The sequence below is a fragment of the Capsicum annuum genome, chromosome 5 (genome assembly GCF_002878395.1).
Source record: "Capsicum annuum cultivar UCD-10X-F1 chromosome 5, UCD10Xv1.1, whole genome shotgun sequence".
NCBI lineage: Eukaryota > Viridiplantae > Streptophyta > Magnoliopsida > Solanales > Solanaceae > Capsicum > Capsicum annuum.
In genome coordinates this window covers 14,891,102-14,907,851 of record NC_061115.1, presented here as the reverse complement: position 1 = coordinate 14,907,851, position 16,750 = coordinate 14,891,102, and the positions used below count along the sequence as shown (strand labels likewise).

General features: G+C 31.9%; 1 protein-coding gene and 1 pseudogene across 1 annotated transcript; both read left to right on the top strand.

Annotated features, from left to right (window-relative positions):
* Positions 1-2,211: 2,211 nt before the first annotated feature.
* On the top strand, positions 2,212-6,084 carry LOC124898431 (annotated as a pseudogene).
* An 8,258-nt stretch (positions 6,085-14,342) lies between these two features.
* Positions 14,343-15,983, top strand: LOC107866095 (lignin-forming anionic peroxidase-like). Its single transcript, XM_016712278.2, has 4 exons — positions 14,343-14,663; positions 14,779-14,970; positions 15,086-15,251; positions 15,351-15,983. The coding sequence occupies exons 1-4, from the start codon at positions 14,442-14,444 to the stop codon at positions 15,737-15,739; spliced, it is 969 nt and encodes a 322-aa protein (XP_016567764.2). The 5' UTR covers positions 14,343-14,441; the 3' UTR covers positions 15,740-15,983.
* The last annotated feature ends 767 nt before the right edge of the window (positions 15,984-16,750 follow it).

The window sequence follows — 16,750 nt, the reverse complement described above, 5'->3', positions numbered from 1 at the left end:
TGATAATGTATTTAATACGACCCTCAATATTGATAAGAAAACCAAAGACAATCCACAAGCTCGTCTAGATATGGTCAAGTACTGTGATCGACCTCAGTTGGCAAAGGATGCTTCTGAAAAATATCCCAAAGCTAGATATACCATTGACAAGGAAGCAAGAACTATCTTGTTCAATTAAGTGAAAGGCTTAAAATTTCTAGATGGGTATGTTTCAAATTTGGGTAGATGTCCAGACACAACTGCGAAAAGGTTATTTGGTATGAAAAGTTATGATTGTCATGTGTTCATGCAATGATTAATGCCTATTTCTTTTCGTGAACTACTTCCAAGTAATGTATGGAGGGCACTTACAGAATTGAGCTTATTCTTTAAAGATCTTACATCGACTACTCTCCAAGTATTACAGGGAGATATTCCACAAATCTTGTGCAAGTTAGAACGTATATTTCCTCGTGGATTCTTTGACTCAATGGAACATCTGCCTGTGCACTTTCCATATTAAGCAAAGATTGCTAGACCTATACAATATCAATGGATGTATCCTTTTGAAAGGTAATGCAAAAATTTAAGTTGAACTTGTGACAATTATGTTATTATTAACTTTTCACATATGATGGTTTATTCATTTTTCTATTTAGGTATCTTGAAAGTCTTAAAAGAATGATTGGAAATAAAGAAAGCATTGACGGTTCTATATGTGAAGCTTACTTGATGACAGAGTCAGCACTATTGTTTTCTCATTATTTTAAACCATATGTCATGACACATAATCATAATATGGATCAAAATGATGATGGTGGTATTTTGGAAGATGTTGAAGAAAATTTATCAATATTCACCCATCCCGATCGATTATGGGGAGAAAAAAAGAGGAATCTTACTCTTCAAGAAATCAAGGTTGCCCAAACCTACATTTTGCTAAATTGTGATGAGGTTGAGCCATATGTGAGGTAACAAAGTTAGTTGGATCAACTTAGTTTTATAAGCATGTTCATATATCAAGACTTGAAATTAATTTTTTTTCCTTTAAATGAAGTATGTTTGTGCAATGTTTGCACGAAGAATTTCCAAATGTCTCTCAAGATCAAATAAATGAGAGCCTTGAAGTAAATTTCTCTATATGGTTCAAGCAATATGTAAGGCTTCAAAAATTAATATCTTTTATACAATTATGCAGTTAAATTGACTTCTGAAATTGAACTATATTTTATAATCTTCTAAATAGGTTCGGCTCATCATATTGAGAATAAATTCCTATGTAGTCTTGCTCGTGGACCATTGATAGGCGCTACATATCATTCAGTGAATTTTGTTAATGGATACAAGTTTCATACGAATTTTTAAGATAGCGCAAGATCAACAATGAACAGTGAAGTTTGTATTTCTGATCCAAATTTTGGTGATTTCTATAGGCGGATAAAAGAGATTATAGAAGTGGAATACCGTGAAGCACCTTTAAATCGAACTATACTATTCAAATGTGAATGTTTTGACCCAACTATGGATGTTGGTGTTAAAAAGCATAATCAGTATAAATTGATTGATACTCAAGTGTGTTATGTATCTTCTCCTAGAAAGAAAAAAGACAAGGATGATTGGGCAGCTGTATTGAAGATCAAACCTCAAAATATTGTTGAATTACCCAATGAGGAAGTAGAGACAGATGCAGAACTAAATATTTCATTTCAAGTTGAAGAAGTTCAAGTCTATGAGATAGACATGAATGTTGCCATGGATGAAAGCATACACTTACATGATCCAAATGGTGGTTTAATTGAAATGGATGGACTCATTGATGATGGTTTATTACAAGAGCATCATGAGGTCTAAGAGGATGATACAAAAGAAGTGTATGAAACTGAGGAAACTGAGGAAGATGAAGAGAAAGATTTTAAAGAAGACACAGATACTAATTAATGCTTGATAAAAAACATGCTATTGTATCAAAATTTTATTTTGGGAGCAGTCATTTTGTCAAACTAGTATCATTTTCTTTGTCTCAACTCGTTGTTTACTCAAAACTTGTTGCTTCAACTGGTTTTATGCTCTGCTTGTCAATTTTTGACTCTTTCATTTCTCATCCATATTTTTAAGCTACAACTGTGCTTTTACATTTTCTGATACCTAATCTACATATTGTTGTTTGGTTCTCTTGATAATATTCAATTTGTATATTATCTCCACTTAACTAATACAGTTTTTTTTATAGATATGGCTAGAGGTAGAGGTCGAGGTCGCGAAAGCACAGGGCATGGAGGCAAGTCTGTAGTTAGGAGTAATAATGATGTTACGACAAACATACCTACTGTTCCCAGTCCTACTATTGTTAGTCCTCAAGCTGATGGCATAGGTGGTCAAAATGATACAAATCAAGTTCAACCATTAATTCCTCACATTATATCAATGGTTCAAACTTCTGGTGATGGTATCAATCATACAACACCTGAATCATCTCCCACTGCTCCAAATCAGATCAACACAACAGTTGCAGGTACATCTACTTTAAGGAACCAAATAGGTGAGGGTCTTAACTAATCTACTTAATCCTTGAATATGGATGAATATAATCAACTTGTAGTCTGTTTTCTGTGTGTATATATATATATGTATATATTTTATTTTTTTTGGTTGATGATCTATTTTTGGTTCTTGATTTGAGAGTTCTTGTGGACAGAATTACAATGGGAGTATTTTGTAGCATTTTGGTGGTTCTGTTGGTAGTTCTTATTCTATTGGTGGCTCTTTCTATGAGTATTTTGGTGATTCTGTTTGTGGTTTTTATTTTGTTGGTTGTTTTTGTTCTATTGTTGGTTCTTGATTTGAAAGAAATTCTTGTGGAAAAAATTACAATGGGAGTATTTTTTAGCATTTTGGTGGTTCTATTGGTGGTTCTTAATCTGTTGGTGGTTCTTGTTGTGAGTATTTTGGTGGTTCTTATTATGTTAGTGGTTCTTGATCTATTGTTGATTCTTGTTGTGAGTATTCTAGTGTTACATGAGATTCAAGAATAACAATGAGGTATGTTGATGTGACTTCTTGTGCAAAATTTGCATCTTATTTCCACTTTAACAAGTACAATTTTTTTAATAGATATGACTCAGGGTAGAGGTACAGGTCGAGGAAGCTAGGGCGTGCGGGGAAGTCAGTAGCTAGGAGTAATATTCCTGTTCTTACTGCAAACATGCCTACTATTTCCACTCCTACAGTTGCGCCTCAAACAGCTGGTGGCGTAGGTGCTCCAACTTCTAATCATGGTAGTATGCCTCCTACTACTCCAAATCAGATCAACCCAACAGCTGTTGGTACGTCTTCACAAACCAACCAAATAGGTGAGGACGTATCTCATAGCAACACAAATGGAGAAGATAATTCCAGTAGGAGCCATGTACGGACCCTTGTTACTATAACTTCTGTAGGCTTAGTCTACTTTTTGTCTATTATTATTATTATATATATTTTTTATAATAGACCTCTAAATCATGTTGTCACATTGATACAGATTGCAACCTTCTAAAGCATGCTCTAATAGCATACACGAGTCTTTCAAAAGTAAGCTTGATCACAATGGAGTCAATTGGAAAGGTGTCTCATGTGATATAAAAGATGGCTATTTTGGAGAATTTAAGGTACACATCTTCATCATAATTGAGTTTTTAAAGTGTATTTACTTTTATAAATACATTATTAATGTGTTATTTTGAAAATTTATTTCAAAAACACTTCTATTGGGATTATTCCATTAGTGATGCTGCAGTAAAGAAACAGTGGCAGAGTAAGACAGCAACTGTGTATAGAAATTTCTTTGCGAAAATCAAAGAGAAAGGGATTAGGCAAGATTTTATACCTGAAGATGTCTGGGAAAGCTGACAGCGACTTTGGACAGATCCAAAGTGTGTTGAAAAGTCAAAAATAAATATGTAGAATCATCGTGGCGGTAAAGAAGTCACTGCTGGAACTCACACGGGAGGAGAAGTCACTGCTGGAACTCACACGGGAGGATCTATCTCAATTGGAGAGTATCGAAAGAGACTTGTAAGTATATATTTCAAGTATTAAACTGTAATTTGTTGTGAGACTGTCTAAACTTAGTTCAAGGTTATGTTGTTGTTGCATTTTTGCGGATAAATATAATTTAGGTTCTAAATTTATATTGTGTGTGTTAACATGTGTGTGAATCTATGTATGTGTGCGTCTATTTATTTTGGGGCTGGTGGTGATTTCTTGTTGAAAACCAAGTGCGTGAATGGTTAATTGCGATTGTAGGGGACTATATCGTATTGGTTTTTTCTTTTTGAAAGAGACTACTATGTTGTATTGTTGCATTGTTCTAACCTTCAGTGACTATATTGTAGTTCCTGCTTCCTGTCTATTACTTCTTATGACTTTGTGGTTATTTTACATATTCTACTTTTTTACTTTAAAATAGTCCAAAAAAAGTGATCACTCTTTACTGTTTCTGTCTTCGTGTAGTATTTTGTATGTTGTGTTTTGTTGTTGTTTTGTAACCTGAAATTCTGTGGTGTAAACTGTGCTTATATGTCGCTTAGTGGTGTATTACTGAGGATTCTTATATTTATATATTCTTCGAGATGTATTGGGTAGAATTAAGATCTTATACACTTTTAGTAGTACACTTTTACAAATGGGATCGAGGAGACATCCATAGAATGGCTGAATAAGCATTCTCATGGGTTAGTTCATTATGTTTATTTTGGTTCCCCTAATACGATCTCTGCTTCTCGAATGAAGGCATTAGATTTAAGCATGGAAGATAGTGAAAATAATTCGCTTGGGTCATTAGGCCTTCTTTTTTATTTTAACCATAGACATTGTGATGAGCTCATTTCTGATCAATGGCTGAAAATGGGTATCAAGTAAGAATTGAAAATAGAAACGGAGGATTGCTAGTCCATAAATTGGCACCTCAGTTAGAAAATTTATGTCATAGTTCCATAGGGGCATTTTCATCATAGCATTTTTACTCGTAGGGGTAAGGTCTCCGTACATCCCACCCTTCTCGGACCCTACTTTTGGGATCTTATTGGGTATATCGTTGTTGTTTCCATAGTCAAATAGGGACATTTTTAAGCCATGAATGATTTTGTATCTGAACTTTTATCTTATAGAATTGCAGCAACATATCTTAGCTAGTTGTTGATTTTGTAACCGCAGGTAAGACTATGCATATTATTTCTCCTATATGTTTTATTTTGTTAGATATCACTGAATGAGTAGTGATCTACTTTCTCTTCATTTGTATTCTATCAAATAGTCCCCAAGGATCAGGGACGGAGCTAAAGGAGAGATTTATTCAAACTCTGTTAGTTGAGAAATTACATTATGTATATAACCAAATGTTCATTAACATATATTCTCAGTGATTTTGTTAAAATGAAATGCAACAATCTCTTTCCAGTGATTGCTTAATATGAAATATGAAATTAGCTAACGTAGTTCTGACCACGCGAATAATAATATTTACTTGATGACCAACTAGATTCCAATTGAATTATGATTTTAGAAACATTTCTGGCTTACATAAAATGTTTCAGTAGTTTCGTTGTAGTACAATGCTCAACAATTCTTTTTTACAGGCTGCTGAAATGGGTTTAGATCCGACACCAAGTGAGTTACATTTGCATGTTCACACACATGGTCATGATGGAAAATCTTTCATTGATGAACGTTCCCGAATCATCCATGTAAGACTAAATCTTAATGTAGTAGTTTACTTAATTCTTATTTTTTTTTAGTTTAAAGTAGTTTTTGGTATCTAATCATTTGTAAGTACAATCCTTTATAGTTTCACTTCCACTATTACAGAAAAGATTTGAAGAAATACTGCAAGAAAAAATATTGTCAGAGTCTGTTATTGATCAAATTGAAGCATATTACCAAGCTGCCGGAGGAGAAAAGAAGCGAAAAGTATCTGGTCTTGGATCTGAAGCCCAAGGCTACTACAGGCAAACTTTTTGTATCTCTTGTGGAAAGACTTCATCTTCAGCTTCACATGAATCAGTACCAGCTGCAGATTTAGAATTGAATGCGTTTGTGAAGCGATCGATTCCCGCACTTAAAAATTAATTTATTCTTATTGTCATTGAGGAGGTACAGAAGTTAGTTTCTTCACCATCATTTGTCACACCTCCGACTACTACTTTGGACGATCTTGATTTCTCAGATGATAATTTCAATGATCTTGATCAGTTGTGATACTTTTGACGATCAGTGCATTGATTTTTGATGGTCTATTTTGTTGAAACATTTAAAATTATGCAACAACAAATTACACTTGATGGATGTAGGTATTGAGGATGTTTTGGACATACTAATGTTTTTACATGTTACTATGTTTGCTATTGAGGATGTTTAAATTTTTCTATCTATATATGTGGGTTCTTTTATATAAATGTTGGATATTATAAGAAGATTTTGCTATCTATATATGTGACTTTTTTTTATATGAATGTTGGGTATTTTAAGAATTTTATAATATGCTTTTAATATTCAAAATACAAATAAAAAAAGACATTGGAGGAAAAGTAATGACGACAGATTTAGCAACAAATTTAATCATTGCCTAAGAAAAAACATTTGCAACGGATTGAGGAACATAATTTTTTGTCAGAAAAATTGGGGACTAAATAACAAAATTTTAGTAACGGACTAGCAATGAAATATTTGGTCATGAAATAGTCAAAACGCTGAAATACAACATGAAATTAGTAACGACATTTATAAATATAAAAACGAATATATTCGTTGCTAAAAAATGGCAACGGATATATGTCGTCTCTATGACGTTGCAAATCTGGCAATGAATTTTATTTTTTTCGTTGCTAAATTGTTAGCAACGCGCAATATAGCCACGACATATATTCCATCATTGATCCATCCCTAAATTGCTTTAGCGACGGATATATATTGATTAGCAAAGTTATCGGTCTGTTGCTAAACGCGATTTTTTTTTGTAGTGATAATAAAGATATAGGAAACTGAATAAATAGACGTAAGGTTTCTTAAACCATTCCTGAGTATAATCTATAATTAATAGAGAATCATGTCTATGTCTTTTATCATCGACCTCTATAAACCATGATAGTTACGGTAAGTAAATATATGAGTTACTCAATCGATAGTATGTTAAGTCTATAAATTATAGAGAACAACTTCTATTATGTTTCCAATCAACCACTATAAATTAGGACAACAACTAAACTGGTAACACAATGCAGCCAGCTGTTTAATCTAACAAGATAATGGAATAACTGAACATTATTTCATCAGTAAATGTCATCATTGACATGTCAAATATATGTAATTCAATTATCCATAAAGAAAAATAATATATGTAATTCAATTATCCATAAAGAACAAATCACTAAAAAAATAAATCATTGAGAAAATTGTTTGTTCCAAATCCACAAAACTACTTATTTTCTTGATTAAGTTCCGCAATAATGCCCATCACATCCACTTCTTTTTCTTCCTGTTTTTTCTTCTCTTCTTCAACTTCTTCTCATTTTTCTTCTCTTGTTCTTCTGCCGATTTCTTCTCTTCTTCAATGTTTTCAACCTCCTGTTCGACTACTAATTCTTCTTCAACTGCCTTCTTGTTTTTGTTTACTTCTTCTTCTTCTTCTGATTTCTTTTCACCATCTTCTTTTGTTTTCTCCTCATTTTCTTCTTCTGGTTCAGCTATCATCTCCTCATCTTTTTCTTTTTCTTTTTCTTTTCTTTCTTCTTCTTCTTCTTCTTCTTCTCCTCCTCCTCCTCCTCCTTCTTCTTCTTCTCCTCCTCCTCCTCCTCCTCCTCCTCCTTCTCCTTCTCCTTCTCCTTTATTTTTTCTTTTTCTTTTTCTTCTTCTTCTCCTCCTCCTCCTCCTCATCCTCCTCCTCCTTCATCTTCTTCTTCTTCTTTTGAATTCTCCTCTTCCGCTTCTTCTTCTTTCTTCTCTTCTTCACTTTTTCATCTACTGCAGCCATGTCCGTCACTGCGACTGCAAGTTCTTCAAGGTTTACTTAATGCCGGCTAAGAGGGAGGCTGTCGAGTTGCACTATATTATTTTGAAAGGATTACTAAAAATATGCATAAATTGAAAGAGCAAAAAATAAATTAATTTAGCTTCTTCTTGTTGCTTCTTATTATTCTTCTCGATTCTCCTTAGCCTCTAATCTCTAACAAAAGAAGCAATATCCAGTAGATTTTTCTAGATCAAAGAAACGCGCTTGCGCAGGTCATCATTATTAGAAGCGTCTGGTGAAGTTTTGAGTCCACTTGAACCAGTATGATCAGAAACGCGTGGTGGACTTGGAACGTAATGGTGGCCACCCAAATCTTCGTCTTCGTCTGCGACCTCCACTGATGAAGTCAGGACAGTCGCACTTTTTAGCTACGCCTTCAACATATTGATAGACGTATCCTTAATTTCATCCGTATATGACTTAAAAGTTTTTGCATATCTATGCTCCATCTCATGGACAGTAGAAGTAAGGTACGGGTGCACAATCTACAAAAAATAAAAATAAATTACAAAACATTCGCTAATATAATAATATTAGTATCATATCATAATAAATATAATTTTACCTTTATGTTGTTTCCTTTGTACTTAAACGGGTCGCCTTCCATTATGTTGTTGCACTTCAACGTGTGCCATCGAAGAAGACGGAAAATGGACAGGGAAGAATCCAATGACTTACCGGCGTACCTTCCTAGATGAGGAAAGGCCTCATATATCTAAACCTCCAATCAATAGAAGCACAAGTAAGTCTACGATGTCTATGTATACTGAATAAATATGTAAGAGTCTATAATAAATCAATAGGTTGGTTGATTATAAGTACAAAAAATGTCGAGGAAAAGCCAAATAATGCGTATGATGCATTGTTCCTCTTGACAAAAGCTTCTTTCTGCTTGGTCAGATCAGTCTTCTTTTTTCAGATAGCTCAAGCTCAGCTCAAAGGACTCTTTTCCCCATGAATACCCCCTAAAGAATTCTAAATCAGACGCTATATTGATGTGGTCCGAATCCACCTTCTTTGACAGGTCCTTTGCCAGCAGCATCGCATGCACAAATCAAATCAAAGCACACTTCAACTTTTGTTCATTATTCAGCCTATTACCTTTTATCAATCTAATCAACTTTGCAGTAGTAATACTCTTGTTCTTCGTCACCTTAAAATGAAAGCTTTCTCCATTTTGGAGGACTTTGTTCATTTTTGATTCACGGGGATATGCTGAACAATTCAGCCCTGTAATCAAAGCAAATTCCTTTAAGCCGAAACAAGCTGGCTTACCGTTCACACAAAACCAAATTTCATGCAGTTTTTTTTTAATTTTTAATACGTCGCAGCAACATATAATGAACCATCTATCCATTAAATTTAAAAAGTTTTGGAATATGCCTTAAGTGTCCGAAATATGTCTTCTTAAAATCACAATACAACTTTTGTTCAACAAGAACGAGTCTAAACTCTTGATACACCGCCATTCTTTCTCTCATAGAAATCTTTGCAGGAAAAAAACCAAGATCATCCATCCAAGTTGTTAGGCCGTACGACTCAACGGAGATATCTCTCGCACAAATTGGCAATGATGGGGATCCTCCTTCCCGTCTCCGCTATCTCTCCTATCCTCACCGTCTCCGCTATCACTTTCACATTCTTCTTCGCTTTCCCCCTCGCTTTACCTTCGGTATCCTCAGTATCATCACTCTCGTGTGCACTACTTTCGTCATATTCAAAAATATCAATAAGGATTCTTGATTCGATTTTCAACTCCGATTCATCGACTACGGGTTTTTTTCTCTTGCAAATTTCAAAACTTCTTCGGATTTTTGCTTCCTGCTGGTAGAAGCAGTGGAAACAGGCTTTTTAATCGCTCTATGAACTCTTCTCACCATTTATGATCTACAACAACAAATGAATTTGTAGTGGTCGATTTATCAACCACTGGTCTATTAAAAAAAAGAACAAATGCAGCAAAAATAAATCTGCAATGGTCGATCTATCGATCACTGGTCTATTAAGAAAAATGAGAAAATACCTCACATCAGACATGCAATTCAAGTTCCAACATTTGCAGTGCAATTCACAACAACAAGAACACCATTAAAATGGGTCCAATTCAGTACAAAAAATTTAAAATCAAACGCAATATAACTACAAAAATTGAAAAAATCTCTAATCAGTATCCAAAGCAAAACCTGATTAAACATGCAAAATCGACAATGTTAACTAAAAACACTCAAATTTCGACTAATTCAACAAAGAACAGTGCAATTTTTGTCAAAATCGAAGAACCCCAACACAAAGCGTCATAAAAATTTTTTACTAAAATGGGTCTAAAACTGATTGGGGAAGAAAATTATAGTAACCTGAGCAAGTTAAATTGAAATATTTTGCCTGAGGAAGCAAGAATCAACCGAATTATTTTTCTCGAAAAAATAGAAACCAAAATCGGGAGAAGGAAGGTTTTGAGGAGAGAGAAATGTGTAGTTGAAAATATTAAATGATTTAATAAATATTTTAAAAATGATATTTTAAAAATGGAAAAATATATAAAGGGATCATGTTGTAGTTTTTAAAAAGTTGTATTTTTTTTTCCAAATTTTAAAAATGTTAAAGGAACCGATGACCCACAACCCTGCCCCACTTTTTACCTTTTTCAAGACCTAACCTTAAAAAATAAATCAAAAAGAAATTTAGTGTCTATGAATCAAAATAAGTTTTGAAAGTGGTTAGGAATCAAAATTGTCTCTAGTAAGTTAGAACAACCTCATATATCTATATTTATAGAAAATCTCTTATTCCTTTCGTTTAACAAAAGAATGATCTATTTTTCTTTTAAATCTGTTTTTAAAAAATGACTCAATTTTTTTTTTTTTTTTGCAATATATTAATTTCAACTTTTCACGTGTTTATGACTACAAGATTAAAAGACATTTCGGTACATTTGATCAAACTTTAATCTAGAATCACAAAATTAAAAAGTTTTCTTTACGTTCTTATATTCCGTGTCAAGTCAAATTATTTTTTTTTTAATAAAAATGGAGGAAATACTTATATTGGTAATTTTTGTTTATCCAATAGACTAATACTCCCGTGATAGAATTGATAACTAATATGCTATACAACCTAAGGATGTGGTGCAGCCGATATGACTGCTCCTTCCTTAATCAGAGGTCTCAGGTTCGGGCGCAAATTCGGATTAATCGAACTCCAATGCTGATACCAAATACCGAATGGGAAACCAAAACAAAAAAAACTAATATGCTATCATAAATTAAAATTTACTTATAGTATTAATAAATTTTTAAACTATTAGAATATATAATTTAAATTTATTATATTATATTAAAATGACTGTTTTAGAATAGACTGTATTGTGATGATGAAGAACACATCTTCTCCTATAGTTATATTTTAGCGCCATTGGCAATTGATTTGACATTTCATTATTTTAATATTTTGTTGCCGTTAACACTTGACTTTGATTTTATTATTTTATCCTACAATTAGATATCATCAAATCATTGGATTGAAAGGTACTCCCTCTCCTATGGCATTCCCAAAATAGAACAAAGAGAGGAAATATAAAAGGACAATTGTCAAAGACAAGATGATGTAGGACTATACTATATAAATTAATAAGCTCTGTATATAAACAATTATAAAAGAAAATCTTTGCAAAGGAAGCTTATTAGAAAATTCAAGAAAACACTTTATTTGAATAATATAATGTGAATTCTTTTGAAATTAAAATATTAGATGTTGCTTTCTGTCTATGAAAAAGTCCTACCCTCCAAAGTGAGGTGTTCTATACTATGCATATATTAAATTAATGTTATTTATTAATATTAAATAATAAAATAAAATAAAATAAAATACATATTATTTAATTATGGTTAAATAATATAAACTTTAAATTTAAACACATATCATGCATGTATTGACTTGATGTATACACCGAGTGCGTACAAATTTAACCTTCATTATGTATTCTTGGTTTTGGTACAAAGATATATTTTTCAGAATATGACATATTGAGATTCTGAACTCTGAAGCGTGCTGTACCACCTGATGAACTAATTGAATTGTGTCATATAAAAATCTTTATTTTTTTCCTATCCATTTCAATATGAGATTCACTTATGTACACCTCAGTGTTCGAAGTTGAAGCCTAAAAATCTGTCGTCTTATTTGACATTATTGTCCTACATAAGCCCATCTTCCATCGAGAGTATCACAAGTTACCTACATGCATGTTCTACCGACTTGCCTATTTTGACATTTATTTGAAATGCATTAAATTTCATTTGAAAATTATTTCGAGGATGTTTAAGATAATTAAAACTTCAAATGAGAATATACATACTAATATTATTGAAGGGTTCATGCATAAAATTCGGCGATTCTTCCTAGCTGGAGTTCATCACTATTTTTTTTTTTTTTTTATAATAAAAAGTTCGATTGTCTAATTCAACTACTGTAATGATATAACTTGTTGACTTTCAACGTAATCCCCAAATCTGTTATTGGAAAATGACATTCATGCCTCTATGATACAAAATAAAAAAATGACTGATTTACAAAGCTTACTAATAAGATGTCAAGAAGCCGAATCAGAATTTTGACGAATATTTTAAGATATTTTCTTAAAAAGTCGTGAGGCTACCTATGATAGGAAGTGGTACTATGTTACTGTGGTTGATGATTACGACAAATATGAAAGGAAGTAATTGATGTGTTGAAAAAAAATAAAATTGATAACGTGGTTCTATACAAGATATGTCATGATTCAAGTTCATGGTATACGTATCATTCATCTTGGAGATCGGATTCATACAAATTTAATTTTTTGAATTATGGCGTATACATTTTTAGAAGCGTGTGTACTGTGTATCATATGAGCTAATTAATTATGCTGTTTTATGAAAACTCTTTATTTTTTTCTCTGTATTTTAATATGAAATTTGTCTAATATGTTATATGCCTCTCATCTTTAGAAGTTTGCCAGCTTCAGAAGCTTCACCTGCATGGTTTTTTCTTTTAACCAACCAGCCTATTTTGATATTAATTACCCAAAAGAGTTGAAAATACAAAACACTAGTATTTTATAATTTGGTCTATTATTTCAACTTTATTGAATTTGGGAAACTAGTTTGAGGAACGTTCCAAGTTCCTCCCACAAAACTTCAATTTTTTCTCTAACTAAAATTCATGACCAAACACATTATATATCTTTTTCCAAACTTCATCTTTAAATACTTTGTTTTTCTATTCAAATTTCAACAAAATCATATTCAAACACCTTGGTTAACATGCATTTAGTTTTTTTAACCGAGATTAATTATATTGCTTTCAAAGTAAAATTAATACTTTTAGATATTAAAAAATAATATAAATATTAGTATTATAGCGAGCTAAATTATTACTAAATAGAAATATGTTATTTTGTTGGAACTGACTAAAAAGAAAATTAAATCATATAAATTGAGATAAAAAAAATACTAATAAGTGAATGTTTTGATAATCTTTTGAAAGACAGCCAACTAAGAGTCCATTTACTATATAAGATAGGTTCTTACAAGTTAACTTTGGGAGTAACATGGTGTAGCAACCAATAATAACTAAATAGAAAGGTAAAATTTATTCGTACCAAGTGTTTATACAAATCAAAGCGCATATTATAGAGTTGTCTATTAAAATTGTTTCACTCTTGATGTTAATTGTATTAAATCAAGTAATTTAATCATAACAATTAAACTAAACTAAAAATATATATTAATATGAAGAGCACTAAATTTCATTTGAAGTTTTCATGCAGAACATTCTTATAGATGCTTGCAAGCTGGAGTTTTACCAAGTCTCTTTTAATAATAAAAGTTCGATTCTAATTTTATTATATTAATGATATAGCATGTTGACTTTCAATGTAATGCCCAAAATACCATGTTTTTCAAAATGACATTCATGCCACTGTAATACAAAATTAAGATATTTGAGTCATGACGCTTCCTATAGTGACAAAACCTAGGGAACGAGATGGCAATCAGAAATTTTAACTTAATATAAATTTTAGACTACATAGTTTTTGTTCATTGGATTTTTCATATAAACTATTTATACATATTAATTTAATTTAATTTTAGCACGAATATAAGATTTAAATCAAAGCTACTGAAATTTGTCAAAATCTTAAATCCAATTGTGCCTCCTTACACACCGTACGGAACCATTTCAATTTTCACCTAACACAATAGGTAGCTATAAGAACAAGTCAAACCACTAGCTAGCCAATAGTGACCAAAGAGCTTTACAATAACGTGTTTCTATGCCTATAAATATTTGTAGTGCCACATTCCCTCAACACATCACGAAGCTAATAAGCATCTATAGTTTATATCATAGATCATATCATACACGTAGCATTTTCAAAATGAGTATTTCAAACTACTCTTTTGCAGCCATTGTTGCTATATTTTCTCTTCTCTTACTCCCTAGCATGCAATGCCATGCACAACTTTCTTCCACATTTTATGATCGTACTTGCCCTAATGCTATCAACACAATTCGTACGAGTGTTAGACAAGCAGTTTCACGTGAACGTCGCATGGCTGCATCTCTCATTCGTCTTCATTTCCATGATTGCTTTGTCCAGGTAGGCTAGATGATGACACATTTTATATATTACTAGCTCTATATGTGGTACTTAAAGTTAGATATCTTTTGTTTAATTTGACTATATACAAATTAATTTGTGACTTTAATTTTAGGGTTGTGATGCTTCCATCTTACTTGATGAGACTCCTACGATTGTCAGTGAGAAGACAGCCTTGCCAAATCTTGGGTCAGTTAGAGGCTATGGTATTATAGAAGATGCTAAAAGAGAGCTTGAGAAAACATGTCCAGGAGTCGTATCATGTGCTGACATACTTGCAGTTGCAGCTAGGGATGCATCAACTCTTGTAAGTGCTTGTAATTTAGATTTCACATTTTTTACACTACGAAATGAAAAAGTTGCTCATGCTAGTAATTAGTATTGTCAATGCTAATCAATCATGTTATGTTAATATCAACTAGTTTGGAGGTCCATCATGGACGGTGAAACTTGGAAGAAGAGATTCTACCACCGCAAGTCATACTCTTGCAGAAACGGATCTCCCTGGTCCTTTTGATCCTCTTACTAGGCTTATTTCTAGCTTTGCCAACAAAGGCCTTAGCACAAGGGATATGGTTGCTTTGTCAGGTAAAACTTTATCAAATTATTGAACACAAATTTGTACCATAGATATACTTGTATGGATAAGAAGTTCTAAGAATATAAATTTTAATTTTCTTATTCTAGGATCACATTCAATAGGTCAAGCACAATGCTTCCTTTTCCGTGATAGGATTTACAGCAATGAATCAGACATCGATGTTGGATTCGCTAGCACTAGAAGACGTCAATGTCCTCAAGAAGATCAAAATGGAAACCTAGCTCCACTTGATTTGGTCACACCAAATCAATTGGATAACAACTATTTCAAGAACTTGAGGCAAAGAAAAGGTCTTCTTCAATCGGATCAAGTTCTTTTAAGTGGCGGATCTACTGATGATATCGTTTTAGAATATAGCAATAGCCCTCGTGCATTTGCCTCTGATTTTGCTGCTGCCATGGTTAGAATGGGAGATATCAGTCCTTTAACTGGTTCAAATGGGATCATAAGAACTGTTTGCGGAGCTATAAATTAATTTTAATTTTCGGAAGCCTATTCCTTGTATGATTGCTAAGTGTATTTGTATTCATTTGATTCTTTACCTATGTATTGTTTCAAGAACGAAATAAAATTTTCCTTAAGCTTTAAGAAAGTTGAATGTTTTTACTACTATAACTAGTCACCAATAGCCTGTGCAAGTCATGGACCCAACGAATATTTTATTAAAATTTATTTTAATTACTGTAATTTATAATATTTTTTAAAATATATAAAATAGATATTTTAAGTTGTTAACTATTGTAATTTATAATACTATTTATATAATTTTCAAATAATATATATCGATCTCGTTGTACAAACTTTTGTGGCATTGATAGTCAATTATATTTTTTTAAATAATTTATGTTTTACATTACTTTGATGTATAATATTTTTTCTTCTATTCCAATTTAAGTGTCATGATGCTTAGATGAACACAATAACTAATTATGAGTGATATAATAACTAAAAATTACACAAATACATAACTTATGTTTTCAATATTACAAAAAATCCCAACTCCCTAAACAAATTACAAAAATTCCACATATACACAGAATGTTATGTATCTATAGGCTATGTTATGTATATTAATAGGGAGAGAGAGTAAAATAATTTAAAAAGTGGGAGAGAGTATAATTACTTTTAAAAGGTTGGTATTTATGTTATTTATACTAATAATAAAGTTAGGTGTTTTAATGATTCACAACAACTAATTAGAAGTGATATAGCAAAATTACTATAAAAAAAACTGTGAAATTTTTTTGATTAACTCATCATTTTATATCTATTTTACCTTTTTTTTTTAATCAAATATTATTAATTGACACAATGCCTAAATGGTCATAATAATTAATTAAGAGTAACATAGTAAAATCACGACTAAAACAGCGAAGCAGACACGTCTAATTAGAAGTGATATAATAAAATTAATATACAAAAATACTTGCGAAAAAAAAATTAAAAGGGTCTCATATAAAACGTCAAATAAATTTAACATTAAATA

Coding starts and splice junctions, on each gene's coding strand:
- LOC107866095 (XM_016712278.2), top strand. CDS start 14,442: ATGAGTATTTCAAACTACTCTTTTGCAGCCATTGTTGCTATATTTTCT. Junction 14,664..14,778: donor TCCATGATTGCTTTGTCCAG/GTAGGCTAGATG, acceptor CTTTAATTTTAG/GGTTGTGATGCTTCCATCTT. Junction 15,252..15,350: donor GGATATGGTTGCTTTGTCAG/GTAAAACTTTAT, acceptor TTCTTATTCTAG/GATCACATTCAATAGGTCAA.